Consider the following 22,428-nt stretch of genomic DNA (forward strand, 5'->3'; position numbering starts at 1 on the left):
AAAAACAAAAATAAAAAATAAAGAGTAAAATATTGACTTCCCATTTGTCAAAGATCAAATCAGTTATAAGTCTATAATATATAACAATCCTGTCTCTTAAGTCATATTATAAAATCACTTTCCTCCAGTAGTTATCTTACTTAATCATCAAATCTCATAAACATTACTTTATTCTTTCCACAAAAAGTCAAAGAGAGGTTTCAATTCTTTAAGAAATATATCTATCAATTTTTTTTTCCAGATAAGCATATCGATTAATCCATCTCATTACTAATTATGATAATCTTATTGTCATAACCATAGTCAAAATAAACATTTCAATTAATCCATCACATCAGAATCTGTTAGGTTCAATAATTTCAGTAGCCATTGTTCTATTATCTCTATTAGTTCCATTTTCCATCTTCCATCTTCAGTAGTCTTGTTAAGTCCAGTAATTTCAATATCCAATCTTCCATTATCAGTATTCCATAATAATCTTGCTGTCAAAGCCATAGTCATATAGTAAGAGTCTGATGGGAATTACCTCTATCCCAAATATTTTCTTGCCATCCATTCTGAATAGGTTGCTGAAATACTGCTGTAAAATCATATCTCTGTTCTTTTTTTCAAAATACACTGGGTCATCTCTTAAAAGTTTTTCCATTGTCACATGGCTGCAGTTAATTCCATAGATTTTCTCTATATTGGGCTCCATCACATCATTCCAGTCCAGAAGATTATCCATGCCATTGATAACTTTATCTCTAGAATCTTCATTCATTTCTTCAGAGATAACATTGAGTTCCAAACAATAGATTTTATTTCTAAAGTCCATAGACTCCAAATCTTGTTCCTGTTCCACGTTGGTTCCAATCTCCGGGATCTCCTCTCTCACAGGAACCCCTATTCCAGTCTCCAGGGTCTCCTCTCTCACAGGGACCCCTGTTCCAATCTCCGGGGTCTCCTCTCTCACAGGGACCCCTTCCAGGGTCACCTCTCTCACAGGGACCCTTATATCTTTAATCTCCTGCTTCATTTTACTCAATTCAATTTTCATTATCTCAATCTCATCCATTATTTTCTGAAACATAGTTATTTCCAGATTTTCAGCCACTTTCTTAATTGCCATTTTAAAAGAAAAATATAGAAAAACCACTTCTTATTTCAGCAACAATTGGGTTAATACTCCAAACTTGGTGACATCACAGTATAAACAGAGCAGACAGCCTTATCTCTCCAATAGTTAAGTAAACAAAATGCAGTTCCCAGGATCGAAACAATTAATGGCAATCGTCAAGAAACAGATTCGTCAAAATAAAATAGACCAAAAAGAGAGTAGTCTCAAAACAGTATAATATTTTTCAAAATAAAAATCTGGAATAGAAATCCCTCTTCTGTGTATATCTTTAGAATGCAAATCCAGGACAGCTTTTTGCAACAAAAACAGAGATAAGCTATTAATTAGTGCGTAGCAGAGAGAAGTTATGGCTCCCCAGTGAGATGTCAAAAACTGATCAATCTGGCAAATCTCTTTTAAACAGCAACAATTTAAGTCAAGTAAAAGAAAAATATAGAAAGAAGGGTGCTTGCCTGTTAGTGCGTTCTCTCTTAGAAGATAAGATGAACGTTCGCTTTAACAGATAGAGCTTGCTGTTGAAAATCCGTCCCACCTTCGTCGGCTGGACCTCGTCCCATAAATTAATGAGATCTGGTCGTCCCAACAAAAATAGGCTTTGAGGTTAATCTCTTCGTTTCTCCCTACCCGGGAGAAGTTTAATCAGTCAAAAAAAAAAGAAAAAACTGACTGATATATCTGAATAAGCTTCTTTTGAGGCAGGAGCCCGTCTCAAAAGCAGGCACAGGCTAAGTCACCCTTCCCGGAAGTCCGAGACTTCCATGGGTTCCAACACTTATCCAGGGTACGATTTTCTTGGAGTGAAGGTCAGTAGAGACTGCGGTGTCTTTAGGATACATGATTTTATTTTCACATATATACCACCTGAGCATAAGATGGAAGGGCTCACAGCATTAACACTCCAACAGATCTTGCTTCCTCATTAGGCTTCCAGGGATGCCCCCTAAATCCATAGCTTTGGATTCAGCACAGAGGGCCTAGTTAGGTCTCTGTGTTTTTCCAGTTTCCCAGCTCCACCTCAGACTCAAACACATACAGGCATCTCTTGGCCCTAGGATTGGGGGAGGGGGATGCCTACCTCAGTTGTTCCTATGGCAACACATCTTCTCTTGACCAAATCGTTAAGCATGTAGATTGGGTACTTGACAGACTCATTAACTTAATAAAGAAACTGGCTTGACCAGTACAGCAGGTTTCTCTGCTACAACTCTCTCTCTATATTACAAAATCACAGGCTGCAAAGGTACCCAAATATACCATCCATACCAACCCCCCAATCCTATAACAATACATTTCCCTGTCCTTGCAGCATTTAATTCATTTAGAAATGCAATTACATTTACCCTATTGATAAAATAAAGTCTTTGTTGGGCTGGAGGAAATACTACACAAAACAGAAGCACAACCTGACAGCATAAATCCTAAAGCAATATAGCAGAATCTGAAGTTATAACAAAGCAGCTTGATCAAGGTCACAAAGAGCATACAGACATAATTATATAGTTTTTAGGCACACATCATTCCCAGGGAGGGTAAAGCCCTCACTGTCCTGACCAGACAATTGAATGATTTTTTTTTTCTTTTCCCATCTAGTGATGAATAGAATTCTGCAATCTGGATTTTTATATTTTCTGACAATGATAAAACGTTCAGGAAAGGATGTGGGAAACAGCACACTGACTAAAATGGGAATGATTTTAAGCTAAAAGATGTATGCATACTTAGCTGATGCATACTTTGGCAGACATTGCTAAATGTGTAAAGAATGCATGCCTATTCAAGTTACAATTCTGATATATACACATTACTTGGTACTATTTATCAATAAAGTTAAGGATAAAAGAAGCTACTTTAAGTCAGCTTGGGTAAATGGTCCAAACCAGAAGCAACTCTTGGATCCAGCTCTTACCAGTATCTTACCGGGAGTTCTTCAAAGCCCTGCTTTCTGAGGCTGTCTGTCAAAAACTACTGACCGCTACCCTGTGTGGCAAGCCCCATCTCTGCAACTTTTATCAGGGAAGAACTTTCAAAACTGACTCTGCCTAACTGTGTTCTTGTAGACTGAAAGGAATGCAAGAAGGCTTCCATTCTCAATAGTGTTTTGCTTGAGCAAGCCTACCTGATATCTAGCATGTCATGTGTTTCTGGTCTTGCTCTTCAGTCATTACTCCTGTCTTGTTCTACCAGTCCTGTCATCTGGAATGCTGTCTGATCCTGAATGCTCATGTGTTCTGACCACTGACTTGTCCTTGACTCCCCTTAAATTGCTGCCCATGGCCCAGCCCCAACACTGACCTTTGAGTGCCATACTCAAACAGAAGATGCCCCCTCCTAAGGGGTTTCTCTGGATATACAGAAGGAGACATCTTAAACTGAGTGTACGGAATACAGAAATAATAATAATAATAATTATTATTATTATTACAATTCCAAATGCCTCTCATATAGATATTTTCACTTATAACTTTATCCACGGAGGCACCAGACTGTTTATTGGCTTTTATAATATTCATGTTATTTGTAACAAAACACATTTTGAATTCAACTCTGAGTACAACTTGTTACAGAAAAGTGGGCTATATAAATGAAACAAAAACTAACAATAAGGGATAATAGTGCCTGGATAATTAAAGGCATACCTGAACCATGCTATTCTCCGTGATGGGAGTGATAGTTTTAAAGTTAGTTTTGACCTGATCCAAGCACAGAGGAACATATTTATCAAAAAGAATTGTCAAATTGGCTTTTTCAGATTGATGACTCCTTCTTTCTATCCAACTTGTAACATACCTGAAAAAGAAAAACAATGGTTTGCTTGATCAGTGCAGAGGCTTACAACTGCTCTCCCTTTAGTGCTGGGAAGATTCAGGGGTAGTTGCCTGTCTGGCTTAAAAGAGGCACAGTTGTCACACCTGTTGGCCAAGCAGTACTGCCTGAGCCAGCATCAGCATGAAAGGCACCAGCTCTGAGCTGTCAAGCACTGGGAGCCAAGTGAAAGTGAGTTGTTCTCTGGGACACTAGTTTAGAGTATTATTACTTGGAAAACTCTAATAATTACACATTGCTGATTTCCAAAAGTAATAGTAGAAAGAGACTAGAGCAGCCTTTCCATCTTTCCTGACCATTGGCAATGCTGGCTGAGGCTGACGGGAGTTGTGGTCCAACAACATCTGGAGGCACACTGGTTGGGAAAGGCTGGACTAGAGGAATATTCCAGGAAACAATGTTATAGATATAGATATGGATATGGATATATCTATGTCTATATATATATTCAAGATGACTAACAAGACAAATTAAAAACAGTACAATATCAGATTTTGAAACACCCAATAAACTATTAGCAGCAACATTGATCAGAACAGCAGAACCAAAACAAAATAGAATGAGTTGATCAGGACAACCTAGAAGTCCTTTTCTCAAGGACTGAGTTGGGCTGGTGTTTTAAAAGCCAATAAGGAACTTAATGTAACTTCCCTAGAGAAAATCACAACTTCCACGTCACTGCAGAGAGGCCCTGTCCTATATCCACCACATATGCACTAGGTAGATAAGAAACTACTAAAAACTGAACTAAAGCAGAAATGTGTGCCTTCACATCAAAAACAGTTACAGAGACAAAAAAAATGTCCTAGGTATGTTCTCATGCTTATGTTCATAATAATCTCAATTTTACGATTTCTTAGAAGACCTCAACTCCTCGCATCCATTGTTAGCCTTGTGGAAAACTAAAGTCATTCCCAACACTTGAGAAATATAAAAATAAACCAAGTCTGAGCCCCTGTATGTCAGCCATTTCCCCCCAAATTCCATTAAAGTTGAATGCAGAATGTAATTGTTCGCTTTCATTTTATGTTATTATTTTTAAAATAGAAAGTACTTACGGATTCCAACCAAGGTCTTGTGGGTTTATATACAAAATACCTGCTCTAGATACTGTAGCAGGAGTGGCTGTATTTAAATGGTATATCTCAAACAGCAGTCTCATTGATGGAGTCAATGGAATTCGTTCATTGCTGGCAAGAGTCAGCACCTAGGCATTAACAACACAGAACCATGTTATTCTGACAGCCATATCCACTGCATCCATTCTGATAATGAATCAGAAACTGCTACCCTGGAAAGAGCTACATATAAAGGTACATCATAATTCAAATAAACTTTGGGCTTCATAAAGACTATTCTAATTTCAGAACACGTAAGTCTACTATTTAGGTCACCAATTTCTAACTAGAAATTAGAAATTCTAAATTAGAAGGTCACCAATTTCTAAGGAGTGTGGAAAACACCAGATAAGGTTATTGTTATAGTTACAATCAACTTCAAGATAATAACTGAACTTCAAAAACTATTTTCACATAATTTATAATATTTTAATTTATGAGAAGCACACTTGTATGTAGTAAAACAGCTATAATTTATTTCTGTGAAAAATATTGTTATGTACATTAACAATTCATCTCTCAACCCATGTTAGTCTATGCAAAGGACCGGATCAGAAGTTAAGGTTTCCCACTGCTTGAAGAAATTTCTGAAAACTTTGGACTTGTGTACTCCCCCTTTCCTCTCATCCTCTGCCACATGCCAGGAGGAGAATATTGGAAACACCCACTTCCACTTTTAAACAAACTGCAATTCCCTTTTACAGCTGAACTCACGGAGCTGTGGTTTGTTTAAACTCTTATCAGTAAAAAAAAAAGGAAAAAAGAATCAGAAATCATAGACTGATCTTGGCTTGTTAGAATTAACTAAAGTTTAAACAGTCACAACCCCCAATATGAATGTATTGGGGAACTGTTTTTGTTTAAAACAAAAAGCAAATGTTTCTAGTCTTTGCTTCTGGTACACGGAAGAAGAGGGGAACTGAGGCTTGCCACAGCTTGTTAACAAGGAAACATGTGAATGGCCTTAACATTAATAAAAGGTAACAGAACACAAGAAAGCAATGCTGCCTGATTTTGAAGGCTGAATATGCTGCAAGATGCCATGTAAAAGAGAGAGGATGCATATTTTACTGATCATAAACATAGAAGGAAAAAGTATGGCAACAGAAAACAAAGGACATAAACATGAAAGAAAAAAAAAACTGGAGAGTTGTCCAATAGGAAAAGAGAGTGTGTTTGCTTTTGATCACCTTGTTATCATCCATAACAGTATTGAGTGATTCAATCCACCTAGGATCTATGTCCCCATCTAAGACAATCCATTTCGGCGAATTATGAATGATACTAGCTTGCTCTCTCAAAAGAGATGATAAGAGTCCTGAAAAATGAATGTAAATAGGTTTTGAACAAAAATTTCTAAACAATGAAAAATAAAACTTTCCAGCTGGGATCCAAAGAACCCACAAGAACTTCCATGTATGCACTGGATTTCCCCCCATTTCTTGTTCAGAACTACAAGAAGCACATATTATACTGGGGGGACAGGATCCAAAGGCTGCGACACTTTAGGTTCAGGCAATGTAATCTGCATGGCCTCCTTTCTTATACCTCCTTTCTTGATCTGTTCCAGCTAGGGATAGGCGAGAAATTCAATTCAGTTAAATTTCAAGCCAAATTATCAAATCTGCACTTTCCAAAACAACATGAGAACCAAAACACAGCCATCCTTCAAAGTTTGCACTTAATTCGCTAACCAAACAATGTTTACAAAAATGTATATGTAAGGAGAAAGCATGTATAAAAATGAATATGTGTGAAACTTACATAAAAATGCAATATATGATGAGAAATTACTTGCAAAAATGTGTGCATTAGTCAAAACTGCCTATAAAATATGTTTATTAGGAAAAATGCTGGTGAATTTTCATGAGGATTTTTTAAAAACAAACAAACCTTAAATTGCTGCAGCAATTTGGAGAATTTAAGATTGGAAAAAAGAGAAACTGAGATAATTGAAACTGACAGATCTTGCCATCCTTAGTTCCAGTACTCCCAGCTATTTACTAGAGTGCTGAAAGTATGTGGTAGTGGTTGCACTAGTGTGATGTAGTGGTTAGAGTGCTGGACTAGGACTTGGGAGACCAGGGTTCAAATTCCCACTCAGCCATGAAGCTTGCTCGGTGACCTTGGGCCAGTCACAGTCTCTCAGCCTAACCTACCTCACAGGGTTGTTGTGAGAATAAAATGGAGAGGGAGCAGAATTATGTATCCCACCTTGAGGAAAAGTAGGATATAAATGTAATAAATAATAAATTCATCTGGAAAGGGAAATATTACATGTAAGATATGCTGAAGGTAATATTATATAGGCAAATAGCATGACACCTAAGAAATTATCCTCACATGCACGTCTTGCATGCAGCATGGGATAATACCATCTTAGACTCCAAGAGGGGACAGGATTCAACTTTGAATACTTCTTTGTAATTGTCTACATGTAGAAAAACAGCATGTCAGGAAGGAGAGTAAGTGGAACTTTTAACATGCTACATTTATAGGCACAGATAGGGTTTCTTTACACAGGGTATATTCAAGCATAGTATTTACTCCCCTCACCTGCAGTCTGAAATGGTATACCCCAGGAACCTACACCATGTGATTTCTCTGTACAAGTACCCTAGCAAAGTAAATATCCACCCAGGTATTTTGCAGAAAAGATGAAGACTGTGTAATGAATATCACAGTAATGAAACTAAATATAATCCTCTACTTGCCATCTTTCCATTCTCGAGTAGCATGATGTATGAAACCAAAGAGTTCATCAGTAGTCACAGCTTTGGGGTTCAAGTCATTCCAAACAGGCTTCTGCTTCATGTTCATGTAAGTCCTATTCAGCGTTTTCAGAACCTGATGAATGGCCGGGAGGGAGAGGGGAGAGAAACTCCCTTGTTAGAGTCCAGGTCTCAATTTTAGGCCTTTGGAAAAAGTGCTCGTTTCTTACATAAATACTGAACACTGCTTTCCACAGTCTTACCTAAAGCCTTGGCAGTGGATCCAGACCAAACTAGATCCCATTTAAATCAAAAGTGACTTAAGCTGAGTCATGAGTAATTTTTTACATTAATATTAATGTGACCTAAATTCAATTAACTTAGTCTGGATCCAACCCTTGGCTTATAAAGTTTTACTTTTTAAGCTCTGTTCCACAGATGACACTTTCTGAGTCCAACAGACTCTCTCATTACATGTTTTCCCCACAAGACTAGAACCTGAATTGTGAGTCTAAATTTCAATCTTGTACAATCTCTCTTAAGTTTCTTTGTGCTCACTCATCCCGCAATGATCTCTGTTTACCTGTTGTGCAGATTCAAAAAGCCAATTTTCAAGACAGCCAGTGTGGAATAGTGGTTAGGGTGTTGGCCTACGGCCTGGAAGACCCAGGTTCAAATCCCCACTCAGCTATGAAGCTATTGGGATGACCTTGGGCCAGTCACTGTCTCTCAATGTACCTACCTCACAGGGTTGTTGCGAGGATAAAATGGAGTGGTAGATAACCATGTATGCCACTTTGAATTCCTTGCAGGAAAGGTGGGATATAAATGTAATAATAAGTAAATAAAATTATAAAAACTGTAAGACCCATTTGATTAGAAATGACATGGAACAAAAAACAAGGGTGTGTATCCCACAGGCAGCAAAACTTCTGTCACGCTACATTAAACTTAATAGTAGCCAAATACTATTACATTTGAGTAAGAATAATAGAAAACTCACAAACAAAGGGAGTATTGTACCACAGAGAGAATCTTTGAGGGTTCCAGAATCAGTGCACGCTGGACCGCTCCAGCTGAGTCTCTGCTTTCACTAAGGAAGCTACCGCAAATCATCAACTCCCCCCACCCCAGACCCATGCATGCACTTTATTTCCGCAGTGAATTCTGTCCTTCCCATCTGAGCAACCAGCCAAAAGAGGTTGGGAGGGTTCCTTTCCCAAAGAAGTGGTTATTATATTTGAATTAATGCCTGGATAGCTTGCATCTCGGGCGGGGGGGGGGGGTGGAGGAGAAGTGACCTCTTGTCATGATTAGCCTGCTTAATTTTTCACTTTAAAATCAGATTTTAAGAAGTGAAGCATGTGATGTTATGACAGGTTGCATAGAAAATAGTCATTTTTATTTGCCAGATCTGCTGTAAAATAGAATAGGTATGTGTTGTACCTTGCTTTTTCCCGTGCCTGCATTTCCCACTACAAAGACAGAGTGACGCACTGCCAGCAGCTCCTCAAGCTGAACAACCTGCCAAACAGAATTAATACACAGCTAGTGGTTTTGTTTCCTTGTCCTCCCATTATCACTAAGATACCAATTACCTCCCACATAGCAGCTTCCCACCCACCCTTTCCCTACTGCCAGGAAACCTGTAGTCAGGAAACAGCTTTCTCCAAATAATGTCAAACAGGATAACCTGAAAACGGTGCATCACTCAAGACCCTACACCCAGACTTGAATTAATTAATGAATCTCAAGAAACGGAAAAAAATTCCCCATTATTTTCTATTAGCTGAGCTGCACAAACATATCCAGTTAAAATGAACAAAGCATTAATGTCAAATGTCACCAATGTTGCTTGATGTCCCTAGGCCGGAAGGTTCAGTTTTCCATTGATTCCCCTCCCCCTGCTAAGGACACTGTCAGTCACTGTTTGTCAGGGCTGGGAAGGAATTTTGCCCCGGGATGATTGGGTGTTCCTGTGGGGTTTTCGCCTTCCTCACAGCAAGGGACTCATCCTTTAATTTACCAACTTCATTGGTAGGAATTGGCATCAGGTAGGATTCATTTCAGTTTCCTGCTTTGGGGATCCCCTTATGGGATGTGGAGTGCAGCCAAACTACCTAAAAGCCCCAGCTCAGGAGGAAAGATGGGTGCAGCCACTCCTAGTTGGCAAGGACTTCTAAAACACTGGTCCATGCCAAGGAGGCCCCATACTCCTCCTGTCTTCTTTCCTCCAAAGGGGGGGATGCCAACTCCCTAGGTTCACATCTCAAAGCAACTGGGCTGAGCGATGATTGGATCCTACCCCATGCTAAGCTAAACTCTTCTGTCACTGTAATAAATAAATAAAAAGTTGTGGCCTTGTTTTACCCTATAATTGTCTCATGTCTCATTATTTCTCCACATTGTTCCTGGATGCACATCATGCCTGGGACCATAAGTGACTGCAGCAAGGATGGAAAATGGAGGTGAAACTCCCCATTCTATGCATCTTTCTAAAGTACACAAGTCACTTTCTGGGGTTGAAGATAGAAAGACTAAACGGTTAGCAAGACTAAAGCAGAAGTGGGTTGTAGGGACTGAATTCACAAAGGTATTTGAAGTACCTCACCAAATATGCTACAGGAGTATAGCTGTGCAAACTGTGGGTTGGACTGGTCCAAGCAGACTTAGTAGAACATGAGGCTGTCAACACAGGTCTAGGCTTCACCTCACCTTCCACTGTGGTGATGACAACTTGTCTTCTGAGAAGGACAGCTTCAACCTTAGCCTGACCTCCCTCATGTAGGGCTGTTGCTCATAAACAAGCCATAATAGTGGCTTTAGACCTCTTTGACTTCTAAAGCATCATGTGTTTGCTGTCTCTAATAGTTTGTCTGAAAATATGACAGTTGGATCCACATTGGATGGTGGTTTATTCTGCTTCTGTGATTTGGACTGAGTCTCAAACTAATACTCGTCAATCTACTGTAAAGACAAATGTGACTGCTGTGTCTACATTTTTGGGAGGCACAATCTGAATACTACTAAGAAAAAAATACCCATAGAGAACTCCAACACTACAACAGTTAGTCTATTGTTTCTCTTCAGAAAGCAGCAAAACACAAAACACCAGTGCAGAGTGCCTCAAATTCTGTACTTTGTGAAACATCAGTACCATCAGTTAGTAACCACTGGACGTAACTGCAGTAGTGGTCGGTGGGGTGGGGCTGAGTTGCTCTCCCAGCTTCCCAATACTGTGAGTCACTGCTGCTGACTGAGAGGAAGGAGTGAGGCACAGGAGCTTGGCACAGTGCAAGCATGTGGTGGTGGAGCCAATCTGATGCTCCTGCATGGCACACCGAGCTCCCCATACCTCTTCCCCTCTCCCTCTTAGGCAGTGGCAGTGTTGGGAACCCAGAAGAGCCACACAGTTCCAGTCATGCTGCTCTACCAGCTGCTATGAATAGTACTTAACAGAAATCTTAGCAAGTTAAGGACACTTTTGGGAAGAAGCATTTCCATGACCAGAAAGCAGCAGTACTTCCTATATATATACTTTTACAGAAACTTGGATCGTTACTTATAACATTTGGCCTGCATACTTCCAGGACTATTCTTTCAGGACACAGTGGAAACACTGTCATGTGCATAAGGATAACCTTCACATGTAATACAACTTGTCTGTAATTATTTTTATTGAAATTCTTAAGGGGTGTATTTAGAGGCAATGGATTATTTTACTTTGAGAATAAAGCTCTCCTCAGGCTGCAAGTGAAGCTCTAGGGTAGACTGTTTAACCATCTGTTCAAATTGCAGGTCCCTCTTCCTTGGAACATCCAGAGCTGGAAACAGGTCACCGATTAGGCCCATGAAAATGGGTATATCATCTGAAACTATCTTAGGCAAGTTGAAGTCCCTTAAGGCTCGCATAAGTACCTGGAAAACGAAAGTATACACAGAGTTGAAGAAGCATTTCTTCCTCTGAATAAAGTGCAAGTATATCGATGCATTAAAAGCAATGGTGGGGAACCTGCAGCCCACAGCCTAATTGCATGAGGCCCTCCAGACACAGCAGGCCCCAGTCTTGCTCTACCGGTCACCCTCTGAGAATCACTTCCCCTCTTCATCTCTTTACCAGAGTAGCCTTTCAGCAAGCTGCAGGATGGAGGCAATTTAGAGGGGGGGAAACAAGGGGAGGGGGGAACGGACAGAGCAATGGAAGGAAGAGAGGGGAACCCCTCTGTAAGTGATCAGTTCTTGTGACCTATGTTAATGGGGCAGGGGAGACCTATGTTAATGTATGAAGAAATGGGGGAGAAAACAGAGAGACAGAGAGAGAATTGGGGTAGCAGACAGAGACAGAAATCGTGCTATGCAACACTCAAGCTCCACCCACTTTTGGCTCCAGCCCTGCTCAGTTCTAGTATGTGGCCCTCAACAGATTTTTCCCAAAGGGATGTGGCCTTTGACACAAAAAAGGTTCCCTATCCCTGATTTAAAGAGGTATAATTTTATTGTTAAAATCATACTGCGAAAATGTTGTTGCTGCTGCTGCCGCTGAAAATACTACTGCCAACTTTATGTTTGAATCACAGATCTAGATTACTATACATACCTGATCTTCAGGCCTGTTCTTGTCTCCTCGCTTCAGAGAGCCAGCAACTACCAAGACAGACTTAACAGCACGAAGACCCCAGTCATAATGATCCTGTGGTGAAGAAATAAAGGGATTTTGTAAATGATCACTCATGAAACTCTATTAAATAAATTATATTTTCAAAATCTGGGAACCAAAGCATGGCTGACTCCTTGTCTGAGCCTTTTTTATCTGTTTCCCATAGAGCTGCTCCTTGCCTTGCAGAGACCACCTTGATTTTTCCTTCACTCTTCCCAGACTCTGCGTTTAGAATATTCTTATGTTATCAAACCCAGCTTGTTCCTGATGCTGTGCTTTCCCAGAAGTCCTAAAGCTACTCACCTCAAATCATACCAACTACATCTTCATCTCTTGTCCTTGTACCTTGTTCTTGGCTAATGGATCACTGATAGACCAGACCTTACACCTTATTTTCGACCTCATTCTCAATCCTTTGAGCACTCACAGTGGTAAGCAATGGATAGAAATTATCCATAATCTCGCTCATGTTATGTGGCAATCATTGCTCACTCTTAGATGGTGCCCTCAAAGAGAAGATTCTCAAGATCTTATAGCAATCTGACTAAGGAAAGGGGATTACTTGTAATATACTTAGAATCAAGTTCAATTGAAAATCAATGTAAGATTACTTCCAAATAAATATTTTAAGAGATTAGAGTGTAAAAATATTTTATAGGATTATAAGGCAAGTCTTTTGTTTGGAAAACTAGAATGCATACAGACTATAAGACTGATTATAGTAATTGGAACTGAGCAAACAAAACATTGCTGGAATGCAAAACAACAACACAGAAACAGTTTAAATTGTTTCCAGTCATGCTGAAGTAAATGAATATAGTCAAAATAAAATCAATAGCCAACAGGCATGACAAAGTTGTATACATTTGTACACATTTTTTGCAAGGTGACAGCACCATCTGATTAGCATTGGTGAAACTCCAAGGTCCAAAAGAGCTCCCTTACCTGTTTAGAGAGAAGTTCTCTACAGAGAGTATACAAGGTAATAAACTTCCTGGCTAATAAGCGTGCATCAACAAAACCTTCAGCAACCAGCATAATTTCACAAATCAGTTCAATGTCAGGGACAACCATTGCACAGGGTCTAAAAATGTGTAAAACCAGAGACAGATTCGTATTTAAAACACAGTGAGAATAACCAACACCTAACTCACCTAAATTCACAGCAGTGATGTCTACAAACATTTTAGCAGAGCTCAAGAGAATCACAATTATGTGTGTCACTCATTGCTAACAAGCATTTTCTTTCAAAGCAAAAATGGTTAATTACTCATTGCCATTATTAGAATTTCCTACAAGTGCTATTTCAAAGGAGACAGCTGAAAAGTGCAGACTTTCCAAGTCAGTTTCTACAAATCCCCTGCAGACGAATCATGAAAATAATATAGGATGCTGTCACAGGCAGACTGCAAGGTGGCCCCTCTAAACCACCATTTTGGATTTGATTTACTTCCAGAATGAAATTCTGGCAAAATGATACAATTTCTACTAGTTCCAATAAGAGTGCGTGTAAAATAGTATTTTATTATTTCAATAATATGAGAACAAATCACTAATAAAACAGTTCAGTGAACACAAAATATATACGGTTTGAGAATAGCAGATATCTAGTCTAGGGCCCACAGTGCTCTTCCCAGGCCACACTCCTCACCAGACCTGTTCCATGCCCATGTTATTTATTTTGCTTGGCTGAAATGTGTCCTTGAATTATGATAATGCCTCTTGCTTTCATGGATAGCGATAAATAGGGGAGGGGCATTCATAGAAACATCTGACTGTTGTATGGCTCGAATGCAGCCTATTGTACAAGGGAAGAGTTCCATCTGTTGCTCTACCCACTTTTGCCTCTGGCCCTGCCCACCAATGGCATGTGGCCCCTTAAGGTTGCTTACAATGGAAAGAGCCCCTAAAATTGAAAATGCTTCCCTAGCCATGATCTAGTCAATTGTCTCTGAAAATAACCAATATCATGTACATATGCCTCTTACCATGAAAACCCTATGAATATATCCAAAAGATTCATAGGGTCGCCATAAGTCGTAATCGACTTGAAGGCATATAACAACAACAAGGGGTGTTATCAAGTCAATAAGAAGGTGCATTGGTTCCTAAACCTGTGATTTTGACATTCCAATTTTCAATGATCTGAAACAAGAAAACGGAACGTATGTCTATGGAAATGAATGCTGGGCATTCAAAGTTTCTTTCTTGTTCTGCATGGAGACATCAGGAAAGGAACGGGTTAAGCCCTGTTGCTGCCCACGAAGGCCAGGAACCACTATGTTCCTCCTCAGTTACACCCATGTCCAACCTGAAGGCTGAGTGCACTGAGTCATGCAAACATTTGTAGGCAGGACAGAACTGGAGGAAAAGAAGGCTTACTCCCCAGCTGGAGGGAGCCTGTCATAATTGGAGGTCTTGGGAGTTGGCAATAGGCTACGATGACAATTTGAAAACCTCACTGGTCTCTGTAGGGTGATGCTTCAAAGCCCTAAGCAAACAAGGAACTATAATGAAACTTCATGGTAAGTGCCCAACCTTCTTTTCTCTGTCTGGGGTGAAGGAGGCATTCAGAAATTGAGAGGATGGCAGAATGTGGTGGAGCACCCATCGGCCAAGGGATGCCTCTGCAGAGGAGTATGTATCCATATTGTAACATCTAGTGAAGGTGCTTGTCTGTCCGACAGAGTAATGAAGAGAAAGAGTGGAGAGGAGCACAAAGAAAAACAGTGAAGAAAAAAGCCTTAAAAAAGAAAAAGAAAAGAAAAAAAGAGAATGAAGAAGGGAGAAAAGAAGCAGTAAGTAACTTTTCAGAATGATTAAGAAAGAATTGCCATGGTTAAAATGAGAAGTAACACCAAGTTCTAAGAGAGGTCGAAAAGAAGCTCTATTCTGGGTGAAGGTGAGAAATGAACTGGGGAGAGGCTTAGAGGATCAGATACAGCACAAAGAGCTAATCAATCACATGTTCCTTCCCTTCCTAGACAGAGCAGAGCGTAACCCATTCATTTCTGGATGCAGTCTGCACTAATGTACACATTTTTTCAAGCAATTTATCCTAATAGCATGCATTTTTACATGATTTTCATTAATATTTTCATTTTTATGTACACTACCCTCATACATGCATTTATGTAAACACTGTTTGGTCAGAGAACTGCATTGCAAAATTTGCATAAGTGCAGATTTTGAACGATAGCTGTGTTTCGGTTTTTATATTGTTTCGGAAAGTGTGCCTTTGGCTTCAAATGCAAACAAACAAATTTCTCCCTCATCCCTATTAGCAGCTGAATTTTCTTGTAAAACACCAGGCTTCAAAATAAATATATTTGATACAATTATCATATTTTGCATTGCTAAAAACTTCATTCACAACCCAGCCAAAAGTAGAGCACTTATTATTCCCACTGATTTCACAGTTACACACCTATGTCATCTCCCCCAATAGCTAACTTGGGCTGGGTATCATCCCTAGTGATAAGGTTACAATTTATTGAAAACTGCATTTACTAACAAATTAAGGATGCTTCTGAAATCCCCTATCTCTGAATTTTACCTGGGTTTCAGAGTCTGAATGCAAAGGAGCACAAATAGGGTTAGGGTTAGGGCTAGTTTTCTAGCATTCTTTCAGTTTGGATTTCTGAACTTGGTAAACAAACAAACCTGCTGTGCATGTGCAGTTTGTTCTTGCCACAGTATTCCTGCTATTGTTTGCTTTAATTTTTTCCTTGCAAATGATTGTACAAAATAAAATACTCTCTTCTTCAGTTAATGGAAGGCATGGCAGTTAAACCTACACTCCTTTACCATTCTTGAAATTTCCCAGCTGAAGAATGCTTATGGAAGGAAACAGATAATCTGGACAGCTGTATAATTAATGCCAGAAAAGGGCAGGTCACATTCATGGTTTCACACACATCCCATCCAGACAAGCAGATCTGCACAGGTACACAAGAGATAGCCATAAAAGCTAGCTATTAAGCTACAATAAGACAATTGTATTTTAATGTGATTTAAATATCTGTAAAGTTTATAAAAATACATGAGAAAAATACTGTGTATATGAATGGTAACATTTCTGACCAATTATCAGATGACAATGCAAGCTTCAACATTCATTTTTGTTTAAATACATGATAAACATGTGGGGACTTTTTAGTTGAAGTTAATACAGAGACGTTCAGTGTTTTAAGAGAAATCTGTTAAAGAGTTAATAACTCATCTTGTTTTGTGTTACAATTAGATTTTTAAAAGAAAATCCTCTTTCACTGAATGTTTAACAAGCATGTAAAAAGAATTCAGCTCCCTCTGTTAGGTATCAAAGCAGAGAGTAGTATTTAATGTCAGTCCTACACAGAGTACACCCCTTGAGGTTAGTAGACGTGACTAACTTAGGGTCATTCATTTTGATGGATTTACTCTGAGTAGGCCATAGTGGAATACAACTTCGGAAACTCTGGGCAACTCTCACACTAATTGTTATATAACAAATCCAGCACAAACCAAACAACTGACATTAGGTGGCATAAGTGTTCAGAATGCTAATGTGATTCATACTTGCCTGAAAAGAGCTTTAAGATTTTCAGGTAATTCTGTTCGACCTGCATAGCCTGGGTTCATAGTAATAAATATTCCAACTGATGACTTTAATGTGATGTTTTCTCCAAGGAATACAAATCTACATCAATGATGTGATGTAAGGAAAGAAGTGAGTGTAATTTGTTTTGATTTAAGCAATACTCTTTGATTCAATTTTCCTCTCAAACAATATTTAAAATACAATAAAAAACCTGTGGCTAGGATCCAAAATCACACAGCTAGTTCTGTATACTCAAGGTGGTTTGGGGCTTGTGCTTCTTGGAGAGCAGTCCTCACACCTACTCTCTTATCACATGGCAAAACCTTTTGAAACTGAGGGGACTTTCAAAATCTTTCAAAAGAGAGATAATGTGTTAAAGACATTTGATGGGAAACTGCAGCTCATACTAGCCAGGGAAGGCAGAAATCTTTGAGAATGCCTAAAGCTGTTTCTTTTCTTTTTTTTCAGTATTTATACAATCATCCTGCTTGTTTTGCTCACCAACCCCCCCCACTTGCCAGCCTAGGCACCCCCTACACACACAAGCAACTCCCAAAATAGCCCACCCCACCCCCAAGCAACTCCCAAACATGTCCCCAGGCATTTGCCACCACGGTCCCGTTTAGGCAGCTAACCAGCCTCCCACCTCCTCAGGTTGCTGCTGCCCCACCTCAACTGCTTACCTACCTGTCTGCTTGCCCACCCCCTGCCACCCACTTGTCTGCTTACCCCCAACCCACTCTCCTCCTACCATTGTCCCCTGGCCTGCCATCCTTGCTTGCCTGTCATCCTGCGTCTACACACTCCCATACATGATGGCTTACAAAAATATTATAGAGTTAGATAGATAGATAGATATAAAAAACCCAAAGAATGAATTGGATCCAGACTTTAAGTCACACTTGCATCCTAGTGAAATCAATGTAGTTTAAATTAGTTATGAAAGGTAAAGCAAATCTATGTCAGGCTAGGGAGCAATTGGGTGGAACAGAGCAGCAGAGACACTACCACATCCCAAGACCTGCTGTTCATGCTGACCCGGGCGGAAAGTGGAGTGGTAGTTTTTTCCACATTTTTTGCAGCATGAGCTGCAGGGTGGTGCAGTAGAGAGGCCCAAATTGGAGACCTCTTCAGGAGCTGGATTGGCTCCAGCAAATCACTGGCTGTCCCAGCTCCATCCCTGCCCCACTACCAAAATGCCTTCTGCCAATGGTAGCATTTTCTCCAACATTCTTTCTTCAGCTGCAGCAGGGGTCTCCATGGTGGAGACCAGCAGAGCTGGATACTAATCTCTTTCAGCAGTGCAGATCATGGGCTAAGACTGCAGCTTAACTTGTGTGGCTAGCTTACTCTAGACTTGACCCAATATGAAACGGTATTTTTTATTTATTTCTTACATTTATACCCCACCCTTCCTCCAAGGAGCTCAAGGTGGAATATATGATCCTCCCCATTTTATCCCCACAACAACCCTGTACCAGGTAGGTTAGGCTGTGATAGATAGATAAGCAGAAATACACAAATGCAAACACATTTTCAAAATGGATCTGAAAGTCAGCATCAGTAGTTTATTAATATACTTTTTCAGCTTCACATTATGTTTAATCCGTTAAACAATATTAAATAAAATAGCTACTAATACTTACTGCTTTTTCTTATTTCTTATGGCATCATGGATAGTCTTTACTTGTACAGCCACAACAGAAAGAACTTCCACTGAAATTCGGTTGAATTCATCAAAGCATCCCCAAGCACCTGTCTGGACCAAACCTTTATAGATGTTTCCAATGGACTACAATAAATAAATAAAATTCAGGATTTGTCATTTTCTTTCTGAAAGGAAGCTTTTTCTTTGTAATATACGTAAAGCAATAGTTAATTATTTATTGCATTTATCACATGGAATGTAAGAAGCATGAACCAGGGAAAGTTAGAAATTGTCAAGCAAGAAATGGAAAGTATCAACATTACAATACTTGGCGTGAGTGAATTAAAATGGATGGGAATGGGACATTTTCAAACAGGCAAATACAAAATATTTTAGGCAGGAAATGAGAAATTAAAAAGAAATGGGGCTTTAATAGTGAGAAGTGATGTAGCAAAAACAATTAAGAGCTACAATGCAAGGTCTGAGTGCGTTATATCAAGGAGATTTAATGGGATACCTATTAACCTAACTATCATCCAAGTCTACGCTCCAACAACAAATGCAGAAGAAGAAGGAGAGATTTTACGCAGAAGTATAGGAAGAAATTGATCACACACTAAAACAAGATGTGCTGATAATCATGGGGGACTGGAATACAAAAGTAGGGAACAGAAAAGAACTAGGAATTGTGGGGAAATGGGGCTTAAGAGACAGAAATGAAGCAGGAGAGAGACTTATCAAATTCTGTGAAGCCAATAATTTGTTTCTTGCAAACACATTGTTTGAGCAACTGAAAAGACGATACATGGACATCACCAAATGACGCCCTGCTCGCCGTGCAGCTGACGGGCGGGGCATAGTTGCAGATGGGGGCAAAGCTGCTGCCCCCATCTTTGAAAAGGGCAAAGTCACACCTGTGACGCGAGCGCAACTTGGTGAAGGGAGGGGGGAGGCTGGAGGGTTTATTTAAGCCCAGCAGCCCCTCCTACCTTCCTCTTTCAATCACGATGCCGAGGGACATCGGATCGGAACACGAAGAAGAGGAGAGCGGCAGCCATTTGCATTGCAGCGTGTTCGGCGCCATTTTAAAGGCACTTGGCAGTGGCGAAGTCAGACGCATTTCCAGGCTGTTTAGGCCTCGAGCGTGGGCTGATTCGGCCCTAGGATCTCCCTGGACAGGAAAAATTAAAGAGGTGGTCAGCTGGTGCCTTGATAGGGCGGCAGCAGCTGTAGCAGGCCTCGTTACAGGGGCTTGCTCAGCCTGACGCAGCTGGACACCCCTGTGATGATCCTGTATTAGTGTAAATATGGTAAGTGCTGTTTGTATAGGAGATACATGGTAAGTGGAATGAAAGAGGAAGGGGGAGTGAATGGGCAATAGAATGCTGGATGATTGGCTGAGTGTTTTGAATGGCTGGAAGTATAAAAGGAAGAATGACAGTTAAATCTGGGGAACGTTGGTGGACTTGAGAGGGTTGTTTTGGTGGGTTTTGAGAGGAGATTGTGTGGAGAGTTGATGGATGTGTGGAGAGTTGGTGGATGTGGGGAGAGTGTGGAGTTCGGATTAATACTAAGACCAGTACCAGACATAGATGAAACCATATGCTTAAGTGCCTTTATAAAGTAATCTTGTTATCTTTGTTATATTTAATAAAACTATATTTGGTTTACCGAAGGCCTGATCCTTGGCTGGGGTTTCACAGACCAGAAGGGAGGGTAAGGTAATGACCAAGGCTGAAGGGAAACTGTAACACTTGGTGGCAGCAGTGAAGGGAAATATAACACCACAAGTATTCAGAGCAAACCAGAATTATCAGCATTGATACAAAGGGATTGGGACAGCTTAAGCACGCAGTCACAGAGGTAACCTGATAGAGAGACTCAGGCAGAGTCTCTGGGAATACTGGTTATAGGACGGGACTGGTGGTGCTGCCTAGCAGGGGGATCTGTTGAGATCTGTGCTAGAGCGGGGAGAGAAACCATAAAAAAGGACAGTCCGTCCTGGTGGAGTCCCTGGTGGTGCCTAGTGACAGGCAGTAACCACGAGCAGGTAGGAACCTGGCAGGGAGAGCCAGGGAAGGGCGTCACACGTGGTGGCAGTAGCAGTGGGATACGAACAAAGGAGACTATGTCACAGGTGTTGGCTGTAGCGGTGGTACGAATACTAGAGAATCCCTAACAGTGGTAGGGCAAACAGAAATAACAAAACAAGATTACTTGTGAGAGTGACTGGCAAAGAGTGTGTGGCAAAGAGTGAGTGAACTCAAACACCATGGCTGAATATATAAAAATGAAAAGAGAGGAGCTGGTGGAGAAGTGCATAACATTCAATTTACCTCACGAGGGTAAAGGGGTAGATGAATTGAGGGTAGCACTTATAGGATTTGCAACTGCCCAGCAAAAACAACCTGTCAGGGAAGAGACCCCAGAAGGATACTCAAGCAATCCCGCTTATATAGAGTATTTGAGAGAGAAGTTAAGATGGGAGCATGAGTTGGAAACTGAGAGAATGAGGAGGGAGGCGGATGAGAAAGAAAAGCAGAGGGAGTTGGAAACTGAGAGATTGAGGAGGGAGGCTGAGGAAAAAGACAAGCAGAGGGTCTTTGAAATGGAAGAAAAAGATAAACAGCGAGAGTTAGAAACTGAGAGATTGAGGATGGAAACTGAGAGAATGAGAGTGGATGCTGAGATACAAGGGGAAAGATTAAAATTGGATAGAGAGAAATTTCACTCTGAGGAGACAAGGAAAGACAGAGATGGAGCAAAAATAAAAATTACTCCAAAGGACTTTGCTGTCTATGAGCCTGGTCAAGATCCTCAAATTTATCTCACAACCTTTGAAAAGGCAGCTCAGTTGTGGGGGCTACCTGAAGATAAATACATGCAGTATTTATCAAACCTGATCAAAGGGGAATTGGCTGAGGTATACCAATATTTCCCCTCAGACAGGCCCGTCACCTACGCTGAGTTTAAAGAGGCAGTCTACAAAAGATTCAGACTGGGACCTGACTATTTTAGAAAGTTATTCTGAAACTGTCAGATCCAAGCAGGGAGGTCTTTTGTTGAACTGGGAGCAAAGCTGATGGATATATTTGGAAAGTGGATGAGTAGTGCCAAAGCTCAGTCAGTGGAAGAGGTGAAAAGCCTCATGATACTGGATCAATTATACCATCAGTTACCACCAGAAATAAGGCTCCTGGTCAAAGACCGTTCCCCTACATCGGTGCAGGAGGCTGCAGAGATGGCGGATCACTTTGCCTCCAATAGAACTGGCTGGGTGGGAAAAACATCAAGAGATTTTAAACCCAGACCATATAGTGGCGGCAGAAAGGATGTAGTGCCACAGCGAGTGAGTCCTCCAGTAAAATCTGAAGGGCACAGGACACCCCAGAGTGGATCTGTGTACCCTAAAACAGAGGAGAAATTATGCTACAAATGTGGTAGACCGGGGCACCTACGTTTTCAATGTGAGGTTGCCAACCCCATTAGTAATCCTGCTCACGCAAGGGCAGTAAAAACAGAACCAAAAGATCTAACCACGAAAAAGGTTCAGTTCTGCCAGATAAACTGGACAGAAGTAAAAGACCTTGATTCAAGTCTGAGAGAGGAAGTGAGTGTACAAGGGGCAAATTATTGGCCATTGCTTGATACTGGTGCCGCTCAGACGTTACTGAGGCCAGATTTAATAAAAGCTGAGGAAATATTACCTCAGGAAACGGTGACTATTCAAGGAGTGAGGGGTAGACCAGAAAGCTTACCTGTGGCCCTAGTG

At 40.4% G+C, this 22,428-nt stretch overlaps 1 protein-coding gene and 1 long non-coding RNA gene across 3 annotated transcripts in view; one reads left to right on the forward strand and one right to left on the reverse strand.

The window, feature by feature from the left end:
* Positions 1 to 22,428, reverse strand: part of DNAH11 (dynein axonemal heavy chain 11) — a 321,971-nt gene that overhangs the window by 169,609 nt on the left and 129,934 nt on the right. Inside the window, exons 35-44 of one of the 2 annotated variants that reach the window (XM_061586942.1) lie at positions 18,655 to 18,800; positions 16,991 to 17,107; positions 13,375 to 13,513; positions 12,370 to 12,462; positions 11,496 to 11,690; positions 9,219 to 9,296; positions 7,776 to 7,908; positions 6,252 to 6,379; positions 5,002 to 5,150; positions 3,757 to 3,907 (exon numbers count right to left, since the gene is read on the reverse strand). In XM_061586942.1, the coding sequence (XP_061442926.1) occupies positions 3,757 to 3,907; positions 5,002 to 5,150; positions 6,252 to 6,379; positions 7,776 to 7,908; positions 9,219 to 9,296; positions 11,496 to 11,690; positions 12,370 to 12,462; positions 13,375 to 13,513; positions 16,991 to 17,107; positions 18,655 to 18,800 (1,329 nt within the window). Of the gene's footprint in view, positions 1 to 3,756; positions 3,908 to 5,001; positions 5,151 to 6,251; positions 6,380 to 7,775; positions 7,909 to 9,218; positions 9,297 to 11,495; positions 11,691 to 12,369; positions 12,463 to 13,374; positions 13,515 to 16,990; positions 17,108 to 18,654; positions 18,801 to 22,428 lie in introns of those variants that run through there. The other variant, XM_061586939.1, reaches the window with a different exon arrangement.
* LOC133365283 (uncharacterized) lies at positions 14,792 to 18,796 on the forward strand. Its single transcript, XR_009758153.1, has 3 exons — positions 14,792 to 14,954; positions 15,117 to 15,227; positions 18,689 to 18,796. It is a non-coding gene; the product is annotated as an uncharacterized LOC133365283 (long non-coding RNA).

The sequence above is a fragment of the Rhineura floridana genome, chromosome 10 (assembly GCF_030035675.1).
Source record: "Rhineura floridana isolate rRhiFlo1 chromosome 10, rRhiFlo1.hap2, whole genome shotgun sequence".
NCBI classification, from domain to species: Eukaryota; Metazoa; Chordata; class Lepidosauria; order Squamata; family Rhineuridae; genus Rhineura; species Rhineura floridana.